The sequence below is a fragment of the Chroicocephalus ridibundus genome, chromosome 5 (assembly GCF_963924245.1).
Source record: "Chroicocephalus ridibundus chromosome 5, bChrRid1.1, whole genome shotgun sequence".
In the NCBI taxonomy this organism is placed as follows: Eukaryota; Metazoa; Chordata; class Aves; order Charadriiformes; family Laridae; genus Chroicocephalus; species Chroicocephalus ridibundus.
The window spans coordinates 22502654-22520023 of NC_086288.1; the positions used below are offsets into that span (position 1 = coordinate 22502654).

The 17370-nt window shown below is 42.1% G+C and overlaps 1 protein-coding gene across 23 annotated transcripts in view; it reads left to right on the forward strand.

Moving 5' to 3' along the window:
- Positions 1–17370, forward strand: part of ADGRL3 (adhesion G protein-coupled receptor L3) — a 524984-nt gene that overhangs the window by 339807 nt on the left and 167807 nt on the right. For 19 of the 23 annotated variants that reach the window (XM_063335276.1, XM_063335273.1, XM_063335277.1 and 16 more), the window contains 2 exons: positions 2380–2394; positions 4168–4968. In XM_063335276.1, coding sequence (XP_063191346.1) covers positions 2380–2394; positions 4168–4968 — 816 coding nt within the window. The remainder of the gene's footprint in view (positions 1–2379; positions 2395–4167; positions 4969–17370) is intronic. The other 4 variants (XM_063335274.1, XM_063335257.1, XM_063335272.1 and 1 more) reach the window with 1 other exon arrangement.

Genomic DNA, 17370 nt, shown 5'->3' on the forward strand with positions numbered 1-17370 from the left:
AGGTAAGGTGCCTCCTGTGCTCTAAGTAGTATTTAAATTCTGTGGACTAGCACAGGCATTGTAGAGATGTAAAATGGCCTGTTATTGGACAGAATTTTAAAAATTCTTCCAATACTTTATGAAGACAGTTTTGCAGTGATATGTTGCATAATTGAAAGGATAATCAGACCCTAATTAGACCCTTCCTTTTAATGTTGCTTAATGAGCTAAATCCTTCAAGCTTCCCATGCAACTGGTTCGAATAATATGACATCCCAATATAAGCTGAGTAGTTATTGAAATTCAAAAGCATTAAGTCTTAAATTAGCAGGAGAAAAATAGGTATTTGGGATACATACAATGGAAAGCACCATGCATGAGGTCACCAAAACACACACCGTGTCTGGAATTACAAGAGAGCTGGATGTGGCACTGGCCGCTAATAACACAAACGAGCTATTCAGGATAAGGGTAATCAGTGGTTCAGGTCACTCAGCTCGGCTGGTCAGGAATATCTTCTCTTTTGCACAAGCATCTCTCTTCCTGCTTTACAACGCATACGCTGTTGTTCGAGTGCATTACAAAAGCTTTGGCTTGTTTGAAATCGTAAATTACTACCTTCTACGCTGCCAGAGGTACAGTATACCATCAGCCAGAAGAATCCGTGTGAAGCCATACATTTGGGGATCTGTCATGTTGCTTTCTTGCTTTTGTCAGGGACATTTAATGTTTTCCTGAGTACCTTACTTAGCTGTGGCCAGTCACAGTCTGGGACAGGGAGAGCAATTGCTGTGCGGGTTTCTCCAGTTGCTGGGTCTGGTGCCTTTTACCCTTGCTGGCTCTTTCCTGTGCAAAATCAGGTGCTTGCACTGAAATGCATCGTCTCTGCTCCCCAGAGCCCTGACAGCCACATGGTGAAAACATTTCCCTTTAACCTTAACCTGTTATGAGGTAGAAAGGAGCCTGAATCAAAGCCCAGGTAAAAAAAAAAAAAGCTGTTTAAGTTTGGAAACATTTATTTTGGGAGCAGTTGGCTCTGGATGTACACCTCCCCACACGGCAAAGTGCAGATCCACATGTCTAGCCAATGCATTTGCAGTCTTACCCTGAAATTGTTCTTCCATTGAGCCTGCAGCTCCCATCCAAATGAATGAGACTTTTGAATGAACAGGGGTTTGCAGTCCCAGCACCGGAGGACAGTCATTTGGCAAATGTCTCGGTCTGGAAGGGGCCAGAGTGAACTCTGGGCAAGCAAAAACAAAGCGCGCGTGCATACCTTTGCATTCCTGTCTCGCTTCTCTGAACAGAGATCTCTCAGCTGTCAAAACCCAACTGTTTTGCTGGCAAGTTCTCACTTCTCCCTCAGTGATGTTTTATGGGGCCTGTCTTCTCCTACAGCTCCGGGGAAGAGGCCCCGCAGAACGAGCAAAGCCCAGGACTGGGGGTGCAGGAGCTGTTTGGGGCCCCACCATGCTGAAAGAAGAAGGGGTCTGTGCCACCACCGCAGGGGGTGTTTGGATGAGGGCCCCCAAAGCCCTTCGCAGGAGGTTGTTAGCTATAGAATTTGGTACTGAGCATTTAGCAATTAATAAGTGTATTGCATTTATTTATTCTGACTGCAAGGGACTTCGTCTGAAGGGACGCAGCCTCTTCAGCAGCGTTATTATGCATGGTGAATAATTCACATTAAAATACCCAGCAAGTTCTGGGGTTGGGTATTTAAATAGTGCTTAGATATTTTTAACTTGTTAACACTGTAAGTCTTTGGGATCTTATAAATCGTAAGTATTATAATATTTTAAATGTTTTTTTTCCAAGTCCTACTAAAACTTATTTCTCTGAGACATAGGACAGGACTCTGCGAACATCCACCGATGTGCTTCATTTGACTCTCTTAAGTTCTCTATTCATGTCAAAAGGGAATATTCTTCTGCTTAAAGCAGGGATCTCTGTTTTACAGGATTTTGGCGAAATATATGAAGATGTATATTCTATAAAGTTTCTTCCTGGAGTTTTTATTCTATACATAAATCTGTATCAGTCATATTTCACTGTATGGGTGTTTCATTTTGCTCTATGAAACGAGTCCAAGGCTGCTGCTGACGACGTATCTCAAATAGTTCAGGGGGCTTGGTATGTCCCAAGTGTTGGGGTTTTTTTTCCTTCTTAAAGATTTTTGTAAAGTTAAAATTTATCTGTATTTTTTCAGCTTGTCTGCGTATTATATCAGAGGAAAGGGTTTTTTTTATATATATATATATATAAAATGTTCACATACTAAAGTAAATTAATAAAGCTTCCTTTTCATATGAAAGAGGTAAAGAAAACTACCTGGCCAATACAGTACCATTAATCTATTCTCTTTTCTCCTTTCTCTCTTTACCTCTCTCTCTACAATAGAAGTGGAACAAAAAGGTAATTAAATACCTTTCAAATTATATATATTTATTACTTATGTATAGGCTAAGTTATTTAACAGTTTAACGTTTTAGTTGAAATACTTTGTCATTAATTCTCACTACTTTTTTGTTAAAGTTTATTTAGTATCTCTGCTGCTCAACTTCACCAGCTAACTCATTTTTGCTGAAAAGTTTTTACCAGTGCCACTTTTTTTTCATTAAATTTCTATTCAAAGGTTTAGATACTTTCTCCTGCCCAAAGAATTTGCAAAGTGTGCATACATGTGTATGTGCATAAGTATATCTAATTGCCATAAAAGCCTCTTGGAAACGGCACCCCTTTATCAGCAACTCTGGGTGGTTACTTAGACTCCAATAGAGCAATATACTTTTACACCAGTTACTAAATCTGATTTTCCTCCCGTCTCGCTCTCCAGAGGATATTACCAATTTCTGCATTTCTGAAAATAATTGGTTACACTCAAAGCAGGGAGCGCGAACGTGGGATCCCATCTGCCAGCCCCGCACTACCAGCAGCGTGTGATGGGATACCTCTTCATGCCTCCCTGCTGCCCATCCCATCATCATGGTTATTCTACTACTCACGCTCACGGAGATCAGCATTACAAATAACGAACAAACATTCTCCCCCCGAAGTGTGTGCGGTGCCTCCAGGTCAGGAGGATGCTACCAGGGATGATGAGGGCCAAATGAGCCAGTTTTGCTCCTCAGCATCCCTCCTTTTGTCTCCCCATCCAGCTGGCTGGCCTCTTGGCATTGGCATTGCCATGATGCCAAGGTCAGCCAGCCACCGGCCGAGCTTCCTCCCAGGCGCTGGGCATGCCCTGGCCTCTGTCAGCCCCCCTGAAGTCTGAGCAGCAAAGCACACCGGTTAGTCAAATCGCTCCTCTATGCTCCTCTCATGTAACAATAGAAGGTATATGTTTTTAAGTTTGAATTACTACTATATTTAACAGGACATTTTTTAACTGATTAAAATCTAGACCTTGGGTTCCTCTCCAGTGAACTTTATTCTTTTCCTTCCTTCTTTCCTTTCTTCCTTCCTTCCTTCCTTCCTTGTCTTTTCCTTTCAGCATCCATACGTCATTCGTTTTTAATTGTGTGGACTGCATGTTTCGTGTGTCCTGTAGCAGCTTTGAAAGCCTCATTTCTAGTTATACTACAGATCTGTAGACGGGTGTTCCCCCCTGCTCCCTTTGCTTTAAACGCTCTTCTGAGTTGCTAAGGGATTCGTCTCTGCTTTACTGTTGGTACCCTTTAAATATTTAATATCGCTTGGGCTGTAAGGATGGGAATTTCTTTCTCTTATTTCCATTTCTAGGCTGCTCTTCTGTGGGCTGTTCAAATAAATATGTGGATCAATTCCCCGGGAGTTTACCCCTTCACCTAGTAGGTACAGATTCACTGTAGAATATAATCTGGAAATACAAACCCAGAAATCCTTTGGGGGCACATATTCATTTCAGAGTTTACAAAGGCAAGTGGTCCAAGTAAGTACACCTGTAAAAATAGATTTGAAAAGCAATAAGAAAATGAGCCATAGTTGATAGGAAAAGCAGGAAAAATCAGTTTGGTGGAGCAAATCTTGTTCTAGAGATATGGCCAGCAGGAAGGCTAGTCTCCAGCTACAAGGCATTGCTCTTGGGTTTCCTCTGATCTTGAGTGTCCTCTGCTCCAGAACTAGAAGCGGTTGAGAAGTTTGGGCCAGCCACCCCCGGACTGTCATTAACTTTGTGGTTTTGTTTTAAATTCTTTTCCCTTCCGACAGTTTTTCTTTGCCCTGGACTGCTGAAAGGAGTCTACCAGAGCGAACACTTATTCGAATCTGACCACCAGTCTGGTGCCTGGTGCAAGGACCCTCTGCAGGCGTCTGACAAGATCTACTACATGCCCTGGACACCGTACCGGACGGACACGCTGACGGAGTACTCCTCCAAGGACGACTTCATTGCCGGGAGGCCAACCACGACCTACAAACTCCCACACCGGGTGGATGGCACGGGGTTCGTGGTGTACGATGGGGCTTTGTTCTTCAACAAGGAACGAACCAGGAACATAGTCAAGTTTGACTTGCGGACAAGGATAAAAAGCGGGGAGGCTATCATAGCTAATGCAAATTACCATGACACCTCTCCCTACCGCTGGGGAGGGAAGTCTGATATAGACCTGGCTGTGGATGAGAACGGGCTGTGGGTAATCTATGCAACAGAACAAAATAATGGCAAAATAGTCATTAGCCAGTTAAACCCTTACACGTTAAGGATTGAAGGGACGTGGGATACTGCCTATGACAAGAGGTCAGCTTCCAACGCCTTCATGATCTGTGGGATTTTATATGTAGTGAAGTCTGTGTACGAAGATGACGACAATGAAGCCACAGGGAATAAAATAGACTACATATATAACACTGACCAAAGCAAGGATAGCATGGTGGATGTGCCCTTTCCAAACTCCTACCAGTACATTGCTGCTGTGGATTATAATCCCCGGGACAACCTCCTTTATGTATGGAACAACTATCACGTTGTGAAATATTCCTTGGATTTTGGCCCACTGGACAGCAGAGCAGGTAAGAGTTTTAATACGAGCCAAAATTTGAATCAGCCTTTCTATTTTTCTTCCAAATACGGTGTAAAATTGAAGCGCAATCCTGTTTTACTGATCTGCCTGTGTTTCTGTAAATTAAGCCCCACGACAAGACCTGTGATGGATATTAAGACATTAATACGTGCAGTATATTTTTTTTTTTAATCATAGTTTGAAATGAAATAGGGAAAGGAGTGTGCTACCCGTAACTAACCTGAAACAGTCTCCAAAGGTCCACGCTCTTGTTTGCAACACAGAGATAGCACTCTTTTCTTCTTAATTGAATTTTCCTCCGTACATCAGATCATCTTCCCTTCTGCAGGAATTTTGGCAAAACAAAGCGTGGAAGATGCTGTCACTGCAAACAGACGGGGGAAATCTGCCAGCCAGTTTAAATTACTTCATTCCATTAACATGGGGGAGTTTGGGCTGTTGAGGGAAGCCACGGCTAATTGCATACGTGAGCGTACACCTACAAGTGTGTGTCTAGAGTCAGGAGGGGAATTAAGAACAAAATCCTCCAAAATGTTGATTTCTTTCCTTTAAAGTTGCTCTTTTTTTTTTTTTTTTTTTTTTTTTTTTTTTTTTAAAAAAGCATGACTTACTATGCTTTCTCTAAGAGAGAAGCATCTGGCCCCAAGAGGATTCCCAGCTTTTGCGCCTTTTTTCCTGTTAGAAATTATACTGGTAATTGCTTAGTTGAGTTATATTCGCTTAACTTCACCAACTCATTCATAGCTTTGCAAGTATTATGTTCACAGTTACCGCTTTATTAGTAACATGACTTAGCCTAGATTGTGGTCAAACTCACGTGACAGCGCAAGACTTTCCAAACAGCGTTTGCTCAATCATCATAGTTATCAGGTAGTTCGTGTGGCAGACTGCGTACTTCAGAAACGCTTTAAAAGTAAGAGGGAAGGCAGAATTAATATAATTTGGACAGTAAACTATTTGATTTGTAACATGGCTATTCCCCAAACATTCTGTTTTATTAATAAGAAACTCGGGGGTGAATGAGTGGATTCAGGGCTTCAGATTGCAAAAGAGAAGTCGAGAGGTTTCTGTTGCTGAGCTTTTCTTTTTCTTTTCCTGTGAGCAGCCTGTTATCCATGTAAAATTGGATCAAGAGATGCTGAAAGAAACTGTGGATATGAAAATCTGGGGAGGGGTGGAACAAAAGTAGTAAAATGGCAGTGAATTTCTCATTTTTATACAAAAACGTAAGGAAGAGGCGAAGGGAATCTTGAAGAGGCAGATGAACAAAAGCAAGTGACTGTTAAGAGAGGAGCAGGGCCGTTTTCAATGATGTTGACCTCTGCAACATCTCAGATGAGCAAAAAATGAAGTAATACTTCTCATTCTCCCAACTTAATGATGAGCATGTACTTTCTGAGTGGTGGAGTGAAGCAGAGCAATTTGTGAGCTATTGGTTATCCCCGAGGAGTGAAAATCAATTGCTTCCCTTTTATTTCACATAGTTTCTCTCCTTTTAAGTGAAGTATTTCCAGGTATTACAGCAGACTCTCTGCTGCCTTTTTTTCACATGGTGATCACTGTCAGTAATAGCATCTTTAATAAAAAAAAAAAGCCATAATCGGTGAAAACCCCAAATTTTGTACTTCCCTGTAAAAAAGGAAATGGTTCTCCCCTTTCTCCCAGTCTAAGCTGGTGAGATGGGAGAGCAGGTGAAAACCTTGCAGAGGGCTGAAAATCTATGAGGTGCAAGGATTTGATTTGTCCTTATGTCACCCTGGTTTGAAGCCCCTTTAATTTCACTCATGTTTGTATGAGAATTTAAAATCTCCCAGTGCCTCAGATGGAAAGCTGAAGCAGTTTTTGGCTTTTGGGTGGTGGACACGAGAAGGTTAATACGGTGTCAGGGAGCCTGCTGAGCCTTCTCTGATGTTTCTTTCGTGCAATTTTTGATAGCTTTGTAATATGGGCACAAAGCTGAATTATACATGCGTTTTTCTTCTCTGAAAATTGCCGGGATTTCCTTTTTGGCAGAAATGCATAAGGATCCCATTACCTCACTGGTTTATGGGTTAAGAGGACTTTCAAGAGGACTGCTCTGACAGCAAGTGAAATTCTCGATGAGACAGCTCGAATGGGCCGAGGCATTTCAAAGTGAAGAAGAATACCTTTGCACAGGGAGTTTACTGCTCCATTACCTGCGTAGCCTGATTAGCGGGAACGTTATTTTAAGAGTCAAACAGAAGCACTGATTTTGAATTGAGTAGGTGTGCAAGCACCTGATTGACACCAATTTTATTTTTTTTTTTGCAGAGAGGAGCCAGGTCTGCGTAATTCTTTCTCTTCCAAGTTCAGTACAACACATTTTCTGATTAGCACCAAATTTTATGCTGCATTGCTTTATATATAATAATTAATACATGGCTGGCTTAAACCCAGCTCCTCCACCAAAGAGCAGAACAGGAGCCGGTGCTAGGAAAGCAGTGAAGACCCAGGATATTTTTATTGGGTTATTTAGTTGTGGGTTTTTTTGCAGAGTGGATTGCGGATAGGTGTTTCCCCTCCTCTCCTCCAAAATCACCAGTGTTTTCTCTGTTTTGAGCAAGGCAATGTTCAATTCAGCCATTTTCCAGAGGGTTACAGTTTGAGTAGCAAAATATGTAAACAATATCTGCTTAATTAGAAAATAAAAGAACGATTGTAAAATTGATGGGTCGAACAAATTGGTTGTTAAAAAACAATTACGGGTGAAGTTTTGGGAGAAGAGCTCTTAAAACCAAAAATTGATCATAACAAGAAAAGTGATATATTTAACTACCTAAATAGCCAGTAACATATTTGAAATCTCTGGTATCATACATTTCAAGGCTATCTAAAATAAAAAACAGGTGCTGGGGGCTCCAATGCACTTAGAATCAAACCTTTTCATTTTTTTCCCAAACCGTGCAGGGAAAATGGAAGGAGGCGGGAGTCACTTAGCTTACAGGAAAGGCAGGGATCACATCCTCTTGCTCTTCACAGTGATTAAACATTTTCTGTGAGTTGTAATTAGAGGACTGTTTGTGCATGTAGGTTTGGAACATCCTCGCTGGTTTGGAGATCTTCACTGTCGCAGAGCTTCTCTCTCACCCGCTGTTTAAAAAAAATGGGCTTTTACTCCTTGGAGTAAATGAGTGTCAAAACCTGGACTTTCTGTGCTCAGCTTCTGCAGCAGCTGCAGGAACCAGGGAAGACAAAATATTCTGAAGTCTTCAGTGAGGCACAAAGCTGGATTCAACTGATCTAGAAGCAATTCAGGGCTCTTGATTGAATTAAAACCAATTGTTCATTTTTCTCAGAAATGGGAAAAGCTACATTTTAAGGATTTTCCCCACTCAATTTTTGTTTTTTTTTCCTTTTGTCTGGGGTTGTTTTAATTTATCCCAAAAATAGTTTTGAAAGCAAACACTCCTCAGTGCCTGCAAATCCCAGGAAACCTGTCATTAATGTCTACTTTCAAGAAGTGAACTTGAAGATACCAAAAGCCTTTGAAGCATATTTTCTTTGAGCCTTAAAATGAGTTTTTTTGGAGGATGCTTCTCCATATATGCTCCTGAGCTTTTGCATTCTTTGTAGCTGCTTTTGAGTTCGCTAATTTGAAGGGATAGTGAGAATAGCACTGCAAAACTAGCAGTTTTCCATTGCATTCTTCAAGAAACTGAACCCAGAAAAGTGTTCCAGTGTTTTGGGTTTTTTTTATGTGCCCTGCTAGACACGTGCAGAGAGGGAAACGAAAGGCTGTATCAACAGAATGAAAAATTTTCCGCAACCTAATCAGTCTTAATATTCACCAGAGTTACCTGTTTTAATCATCACCCACTTGTGATACAGTCTGCATAAACAAATTCAAGGAAACATCAACAAATCCTCCTCTCCAAAAAGGTAAAGTGCTCCCATCTTGCTTCCCGGCGGCAAGCTGCATACAAACACGCATCTCCCGGCTTTGCATCTCTGCACCTCACCGGGCAGTCGTGGCTCCTGGCTGGGCACCAGTTAGGGGTTCCTGGCCTGCGGGGAGACCAGAAAAAGAAAGTTTTGTCTTTTAAATGCCTGAGGTGCCCCACAGCAGCGCTGGCAGCTCTGGCGCAGGGGCTCGGGATGTGCTGGTTGAGCATTTAGACCAGGAGTAGGGACCGTATCGGTCCTGTAGCTCCGCAGTGAAGAAGTCCAGGGAAGGACTTGAACCAGGATAAGGATCCCTCTGTGCGTGCCTGGGACTTGGATGTCCTGGCAGCCGTTCCCAGTGGCATGGGAAATACAGACCTCCTATTTTTGAGGAGAAGTTTTCAGTTATTTCCAGGAGATCCAGGCGTTACAATATGGGGTGTTTAATAGATGTATGAAGTTAATAAATAAATATGCCCAATACGTAAGGAAGACAGTGATATGATATAAAGCGTCTAATACAGCCTCATTGTGCTTAAGTGGCTTCCATAGATTGCATATTAATATTGTGGACTGCCAGTCCAGTAATCAAATGTGATATGAAGCGTCCATCCATATCTGTGATACTTTAAAAACCTCAGAGTGTGCATGTCAAACTTTTATCATCCACATTTTATTAAATATTGGGGGATGCTCTCTTGACGCGTGATTGCAACCATTTTATTCAGTAAGGGTGGTTGGGTGGTTTGTTGTGTTTGTTTTTTTCCTAAAGCAGTTTTACAATGCAGATAAGGTGAACCCTCTGTCCTTATAATATGCTAATTAAGTGCGTTTGTGTCTTGGGTAAAAGATGTGGCAGTATCATGATGAATAAGAACTTTAAACACATATGACACCTCGTTAAAATGTAATTTTCACATCATAAATCTGAGGCCTTTCCTTTGACAGCTGAGTAATGTGGATAGTGGGCAGAGGATCTTGAACATTTCAAAGCTGTCACGTGCTAATAGGTGGCTGAAAGTGGCTTCCTGCGCTGCTCGCCTTTAGCGCCCCACATCATTGCCTGGGAACCGCCTCAAAAGGGCCGCTGCATCTGAAATCCCACTTGTGCACAGGATATGAATTGCCATCGCTTCGAGATGCCATTGCGATAAGCCACACGTAGTATCTCTGAAGTCAAATTCGGGCTGCATACTTAAAGGCCAGCTGAGCCTTTTTTGATGAGCAGCTTCTCCTGGCGGACAAGGGCCATTTTTAGGGAGCTGCTGAGTGTTTAATTGCGGCTTCTCCTGTGTTTTTATTTTCCAGTTGCTTTCCTCCCATCTAGGAGCATCGCTAGCTCTATTGCTCCTGTTCCTCTTCATTGCTTACAGTGACAGCTGCTGGTTGCTCAGCGTTGCCGGAGGTTTTCAGAGAGACCAGTGCTTGCTTTCAGCAGCCTCTGCTAAACGCATATCGTGACTGGGGCCCTGGCTTTTATCCTCTAATATTTGCCCATATATGCGTGTCCCATTTATTCTATAAATATTTCAGTCCCTTTTTGCTATTTAAGATAGACAGACATGTCTAAGTTTGGAGGTGAAGAACGCAGCACAGAGACTCTTCATCTTTTACAACAAAGCTGGCATCTCAACCTGTATTTGCTGGCCAGCTGGTACCTTAAGCTCAGAAGGGCAGGAGGATATTTCACCTACCTTGGGTACGCTGGCATCCAGAATTGCGTTTGTTCCCCATCTTGAGGACTGATCTGTCTCTTCATTTTTATCCTTTTATAAATTTTCGCTCTTTGCCAAGCAGTGTTTGATTTAAAAAAATGATAAAAAGGTGTCATACCACTGGACACTTCTGAAATGAGGGATCTCTGCTTTTTGTCAGGAAAGCTGGAGTTTGAGCTCTTCTCTCCACCTTCTCACAAAAAAATCCTTAAAAAGTGCGAGATTCCTCAGCTTCAAAATGCTCTCTTTGTGGAGCGTTTCATAAATATTAATACTGTTTGGTTAGCACAGCGGGAGTATCTTCAGTGCCTCTCCAGTACGAATAAATATGTGGTTGCTCCCTCCTCCTAAATAAAAATGTACTTCTCTCAGTAGGACAGTGGAACAGGAGATAGCCTAGCCAAATGGAGGTGGAGGGGCCCATTCTTTCCTCAAGTCACTGCTCCTAATGCAAGGCCCCAGTTTGAGCCAGCCTGAGAAGTTAGTACAGCAGACCTAACCCATCTGGGTGCTAAACTGGGATACTGCTGTATCCTCTTTGGTTGTTACCATTGCAACCCAAACGTGAATCTGCTGCGAGACCTACATGCCATGAAGTCACAGCCAATATCTTTGGGCTGGGGTCCTGTTCCTGTGGGCTTGCAAGGGCGAGTGCTTGGGAACTGGGATGGTGGGCAGCCAGGATGGTTGAAGCAGGGGAAGGGGCAGCAAGAGACAAAATGATGAAGCTACGCTTCGCCTTCAAGCTTCAAAACAAAAGGAAGCCAGAGACTTGGGCACTTCGTAATCCTGTCAAACACCAGGAGGGGGGAAACACCTTGCCAAGAACATGTCTGAAAAGCTTAGGTGGCTGTTCCTGGCAGCAAGCATGGGATGTACTGCTGAAGATAGAGGGTGACTGCACAGGGGGGAAGAAATTAACGGCGTATGAAGGATAGCAGCTTTTTTCTTCTGCAGTATGGTTTTGACTTGAGGAATTGGCCTTGAGTTTGAGGAGTTGTGATTAATTGTCATTTCATTAACTTCAAGACCACCAGCTTGTCACACTGACATCCACCACAGCTTATCAGCCTGATGCATATATAGTGCACCAAACCCCGCTATGAGTGTGCCAGCCCTTTGGGTCTGAGCTGTTTTCCAGAGGCAAGGAGCAAGAGCTGACAATGTAGCAAATGTCCAAGGCCGCCTTTTGCAAGAGAAAGGGGCTGCATTGTGTACCAGAGACAGCTTTGGAGCGTTGGATTTTTCACTCATGGTTTTTAGTGATGAATGCATTGTTTATCCCTTGGCCAGCAGATTTTGCTGTCTTGTGTGCAGTGATGGCAGTCTGCACAGGGTTGGGGGTTTAGCCCAGCAAGAGTCACCAGGATGTTCCATTTTTGAGCTGTTGCCTCTGCCAGCTCCTCCCCTCCCACCCCAAACAGGACTATAACCTGCTAGGCTTCTGCTCAAGGCATTACCCTCTCATTTTAGATTATATTTGCGCAGCTGATTCCTCAAGGCTCGCCGTATGTGGTGCAAACACCTTCTGCTCCCCGTACCTCTGCTCTGGCCTGGCTGCAGAGCCACTAGCCTGGCTTGAGACGTGGGATCCCAGATGCTTTCCAGTGCCAGCTTGGTTTTTTGGTACTGTGTTTTTAAAATGAGCAGCCTTTATTCCCACTCCACATTGAAAATACCTCCACCATGGCAGCTCATGGGTCTGTAGCGCGCTCCTCACTTGTCTGCCACTGATTGTGTTTGTTCTGGAAATGACTACTGTAATATTTTTAGCAGCAGTTATTAAGACTCGTCTCCTGAAGTCTAGTTCAATGTTGTTAATTAACTTCTTCGATGCTGCCAGCATTCTACAGTGCTCCCATTCCAGGTTTTCTTTATTTTTTTTTGACCAATAAAGCCAAGAAAGCAGATATGGATGCCCTGCTATATTCTGCTTTAGAGTCTGAGCAAGCAGAGGATGCACTGGATGCCTTTCATGCTGTTGGCCTTGATACTCGGGTTAAAAAGGAGTAAAAAGCTCTTTAGGAGTAAGCTGCAAAATTACTGAACCTTTACAGGGAGGCTTCACAGAGCCTTCTTTTGACTTCAGGAAAATGTGGTGATTACCCTCAGCATCTCCTCATCCTTCAGATGTGGCAGCGAGTCAACTTTCCAGACTCCTAAGGTATAACTGTGCTGATAAAAAGTATCCAAGGTATATGTGAGGAATGGAGGTGTCAAACTTACCCTCGGAAACCCAGCTGAACTCTTATGTGGTAGGGTTGGATTTGATGGATTGCTTACAGGGAAGGAATTTAGGCTGGAAGTACAAAAAGAATCTTGGTAGCTAGTTTGACGATCTCTGCATTCTGGGAGAAATGGGACCAGCCATGAAGGGCTGTGAAAGGCTAGTTGGTGATGCTGTCAGCAACCTGACAGGAGAAGACAGGTAGATCCCAGAAAAAAAGAGATCATAGGTACTCGGAAGCACACTCAAAGTGTATTTTGGCATTAATAACTATGCTAAATCAAGAAAGTTGGGTTGTGAAATAGACAAGAATGAAACTGTCCGTTTCTTACGGTTGACTGCGGGGTGTGCAAGAGTAAAGGCTGATATATAATGAAAAATCTTCTGGGAAAAAATCCCAAAGTTCATGGAGAGTTTCAGCTTAGCCATTATTCAAAAAAATTCTCTGAAGTTAGTGGGAGTTTGGACTAGGGGCTTCAGGAGCGAGTGCACAGTGAATTTCTGTTTGCCCTGGAAGGAATTGCATTTTGCTAGTGAGAGGCTTTTTGACCTCCTGATTTGTGTCTAAAGCATCCAGAGAGAATAACAAATTGTAAGCTGGAACAAATGGTGAATATCCATACCAATTAGGGTCGCAATATCTGCCCTGCATTTTTATGTTGAAAAGACTTTTTTTTTTGAAGGGTGTACTCATGATTGGAGGGCAAAGCAGAGGATGAAGTCTTAAGTGAAAGACATGTGTCCATTAAAACAATGTAGCGATAGTTCGCTGTAATGGGATTTCTTCACTGTAAATAGGATTTTTGCTTGATTAAAATGTGCTGAGAGGAAACAAGACTTAAGGCAAATTTCACTGAAACATGGAATTTGGTTCAAAAAGACTGGCACTGAATAAGCAAACTGGGCGTTTCATGTTACGTAGCTTCTCGGTTCTGTGTTGTCACAAAGTACCAGCTACTTGAGACTCAAAAGGAAGGCGGCGGGCGGGGGAAGAAGCAAAGAAACATCAGAGATGAAAACTAAAGAAGTTATACACTGGCCATGACAGAAGATGGTCAAATCAGTTGTCTTTATGCCAGTCTGAGCTGGTTTACTGGGGTACCATTCATGCTTCCCTCAAATCGCTGGAATAAATTAACACAGGCATTGGAGATATGAGGCATTAGGCAGCTCAGCAATTCTTTTTCATCTGTCGATGTTTAAGACAGACACAGGGAAAGGGCTTTCTGTGTGCTGCAGGTGGAGAGAGAAAGTAAAGGTGGCATCAACTACAGATATGCCAGCAGAGAAGAAGTCCTTAGTCCGTTCGTAGGGTCTTTTCAACACAGCGTGTGAAGACCACCTTTTGTGACCCTCAAATTCAGTTGCCCCTCTGACTGGGTTAAATTATTCCCTCTATCTAAGGCATGCGTGAAGGATGCTGTGGCTCACTAAGGTCAATCAGCCTGAATTTATGTGATGTTTTGCTCTCTTGTACTGCTGAATTAAGCAAATGACTGGTAATATTAATGTTAAGGCTCCAGAAGGGGGGATATACTGAGAAGTAAAAGAGGGGATTTTTTTTTTTTTTTTTGAGGGAGAAGTAATAAACTGTATTTGCTTGACGGGAGCATATGTATATACTGGAGGGACTGACAGCAATGAATGTTTTTGGCCTTCTCCACATAAGCGCTTGCTTTTTGCACTGGACAGTGACTACCAAGTATTTTCTTGGTGCAATATTGAGTGTGTTACAAGAAATATCCTTGGAGTGACTGGAACAGATTTTATTGATAAAAGCATTGTGTTCTTCACCACGGCAACTGTCAGGATAGGTGGGGAATGGCAGCACCCAAAAACCAAGCCAAGGTGGAAAGTGCTCTGGGATGTTTCTGGTCAACGTGTATAGTTTAAGGTGCAGGTTCATCCAGCGTCGAGTTGGGAGAGGTGCCTCTGCCTGATGCCTTGCTTGTAAATATAAGCTCTCTTTATGCATAAACAAAGCCTCCTCCTGAGCTCAGTGGGCAGTAAATGAAACTTCTGGGTAGCCTAAAACTGCAGAGTCAGAACATGGTGTGTTGTGTAAGGCTGCTGCAATGTGTTCTTCTCATATAAATGAGTTTAAATGACTCTGGTATGAAGAGTAGGACAGAGAATTAAATTAGATTAATAGATTTTTTAAGACCAGAAGGGACCATTAGCTCATTTAGTCTGACCTCTGTAATGCATTCGATTGGATTTCATCCACTTCCTCTTGTACGGAGCCTAATGACTTGACTTAAACTAAAGTGTACCATCCGGAAAGGCACCCAGACAATCAACGCGTCGCTTCATGGCGTGCTTTTCTTGGGTGGATGTTCTCTCCCAATGTTCAAGAGGCAAAATAATATCAATGTTATAAATGTTTTGTTTGTACTGCCCGTTCAGCGAGTCCTTTTAGTGCTTTTTTGCTCCATACATAAAAAGTCAAAAATGTGCTTCTTGAATTGCACTCTGCACCTTGCTCAGACAGTGCTCGGGAGGTTGCCTTCTGTGGGAGTTACTGCTAGGTTTGAGAGTTTTTATTATTTTTTTAAGATGTTAGAACTCTGTTACATGGAGTGGGAAATTCCTGAATAGACCAAGAAAGCAAATAATTCACTAGCAATGAGAAAATACCATTCTGGGCTCTAAAAACACAGAAGCCTTCTACTATCAAATGTGTACTTTATGATGAGTGTCACTAAATGTGTCTGTAAACTCTGATTTTTAATTAGAAGAAATTAGCAGTCTGCAGAGCTTGCATACTGCTCTTTTAATGCCACTTCCATTTTTATGTGAACCAGAGTGGTAGGGAGTGACATTTAAACCTTGGAGATTGTCATCAAGTTCTAATTTTCTCATTGATGAGAACATCTGTCCATTGGAAAGGGCAAAATCTCATTCCAGCAGTTTTTCTATAAGGTATTGGAAGATTTAATTCCAAATGGGTTTTCTGATTGTTGGTTTGGGGGTTTTGTGCCTTTTGTCTCCCACCCTCTTTTTAAAGGAGCCTGTATTTACACTGGGTACAAAAAAAATGGTGATGCAAGGAACTGAACTGTAGAGGATGCAAGAAGCACTTTGCTAAATAACCGTTAATTGCATTAAGAGTGTTGTTACACCAGGTTTTTCATGTCAAAACAATATTTTTACATGAAATCAGGAAAAAAGAGAGGTCGTCAAGTTTTATGAAGTCCCTTAACATGCGTGGCAGAGACTCCGGCCTATCACTAAAGATAACACTTCCCATAGCTGGCATGACTCACTGAAGAGATATCTTCGAGCCTTTTAGTAAAAGTATTTGTTTATTTGTTTGCTTGTTTAGAAACCTCTAAGAAAGTCCTTTGGGTGTTTCCATATGGGATGTTAATATTATCTTTTCCCCTCAGTAACTTTATAAACTTCAGTTGTCATTGGTTCTAGAGATCTGTTTTACCTATCCTGGGCTCGTCGCTTTTATACTACAAGAGATTGATCATTGATTTATTATTTTTTTTTAATTATTACACATTTAACAATAAAACTGAGTCATGTTCTATTCCCAGCTGAGTCTCAAAGGGATGCAACTGTTTCTCATTTTAAAGGGGGGGGGAGAAAAGTAATTAAATTCTAATTATTTTTCCCTTTTGCCCAAATATCTTCACACAGTGCAAATTAAATAAAATTATTTAACCATGACAAGCACTTCTGCCAATTAATCCCTGAGAAGTGAAGCTGGAAAATTTAGGCCACACCAGTCACACACAGATGCCTGGCAAAAAGAAACCCAAAGGAGTCTAAGACAAGCATGAGTTAACCAGCCCAACAGAGCCGTGAATGGGAGTTTAAGTGATAGTGACGTCCGTCCGCAAGCTGATCGGAGCTCTTTGCAGCTTCCCATGTGGTACTCTGAAGAATCTTTTTCCCTTCTGGCTTAATAGCTAAAGATTAATTGAAGTTCAAGAACTCAGTATTTCTAGTAGCCTTTATACTGAAATTTAAGATGGGTAATTTAACTTTGAATTGATTTTTTTTTTCTTCAATTTGAGCTTTTAGTATGTGCATATTTTTATCTTGGCTGTGCTTGGGTTTCCTGAATTACAGGCAAGATTACCAAGAGATATTCATTAGACAAATGTGTTTATTAACAACATAAAGATTGTAGCACTGAATGTCTGGAAACTGGATACAGTTGTTAGAAAAGAAAATATTTCAGGCAATTTCAAAGCATTAAAGAAAAAATTCATCTTGCCTATCTGGATTTTTATGTACCTGGTTTCATTATCTATTGGAAAACACTTGTGCTTTTTGTACAGGCAGTGCTTCAAGGTCAAAGTTAGCCCTGCTTCTGGATTTCAGCAGATTAAAACCCCTGCCTGAAGTCAATGGCCATGTCCCAGGGAAGTGACTCTAATCCGGAAAGACTTTGTCTCATTTCTATAGGGAGGTTCTCGTGTGCAGGCGTCTGGAGGGCCTGTGAGATGGCTGCTGGCTTGGTAAAAGCCATACCTGCATCTCTGAAGTGTTTGTTTAGGCCTATTTGGTATTCAGACTTCATCTTTTAGCA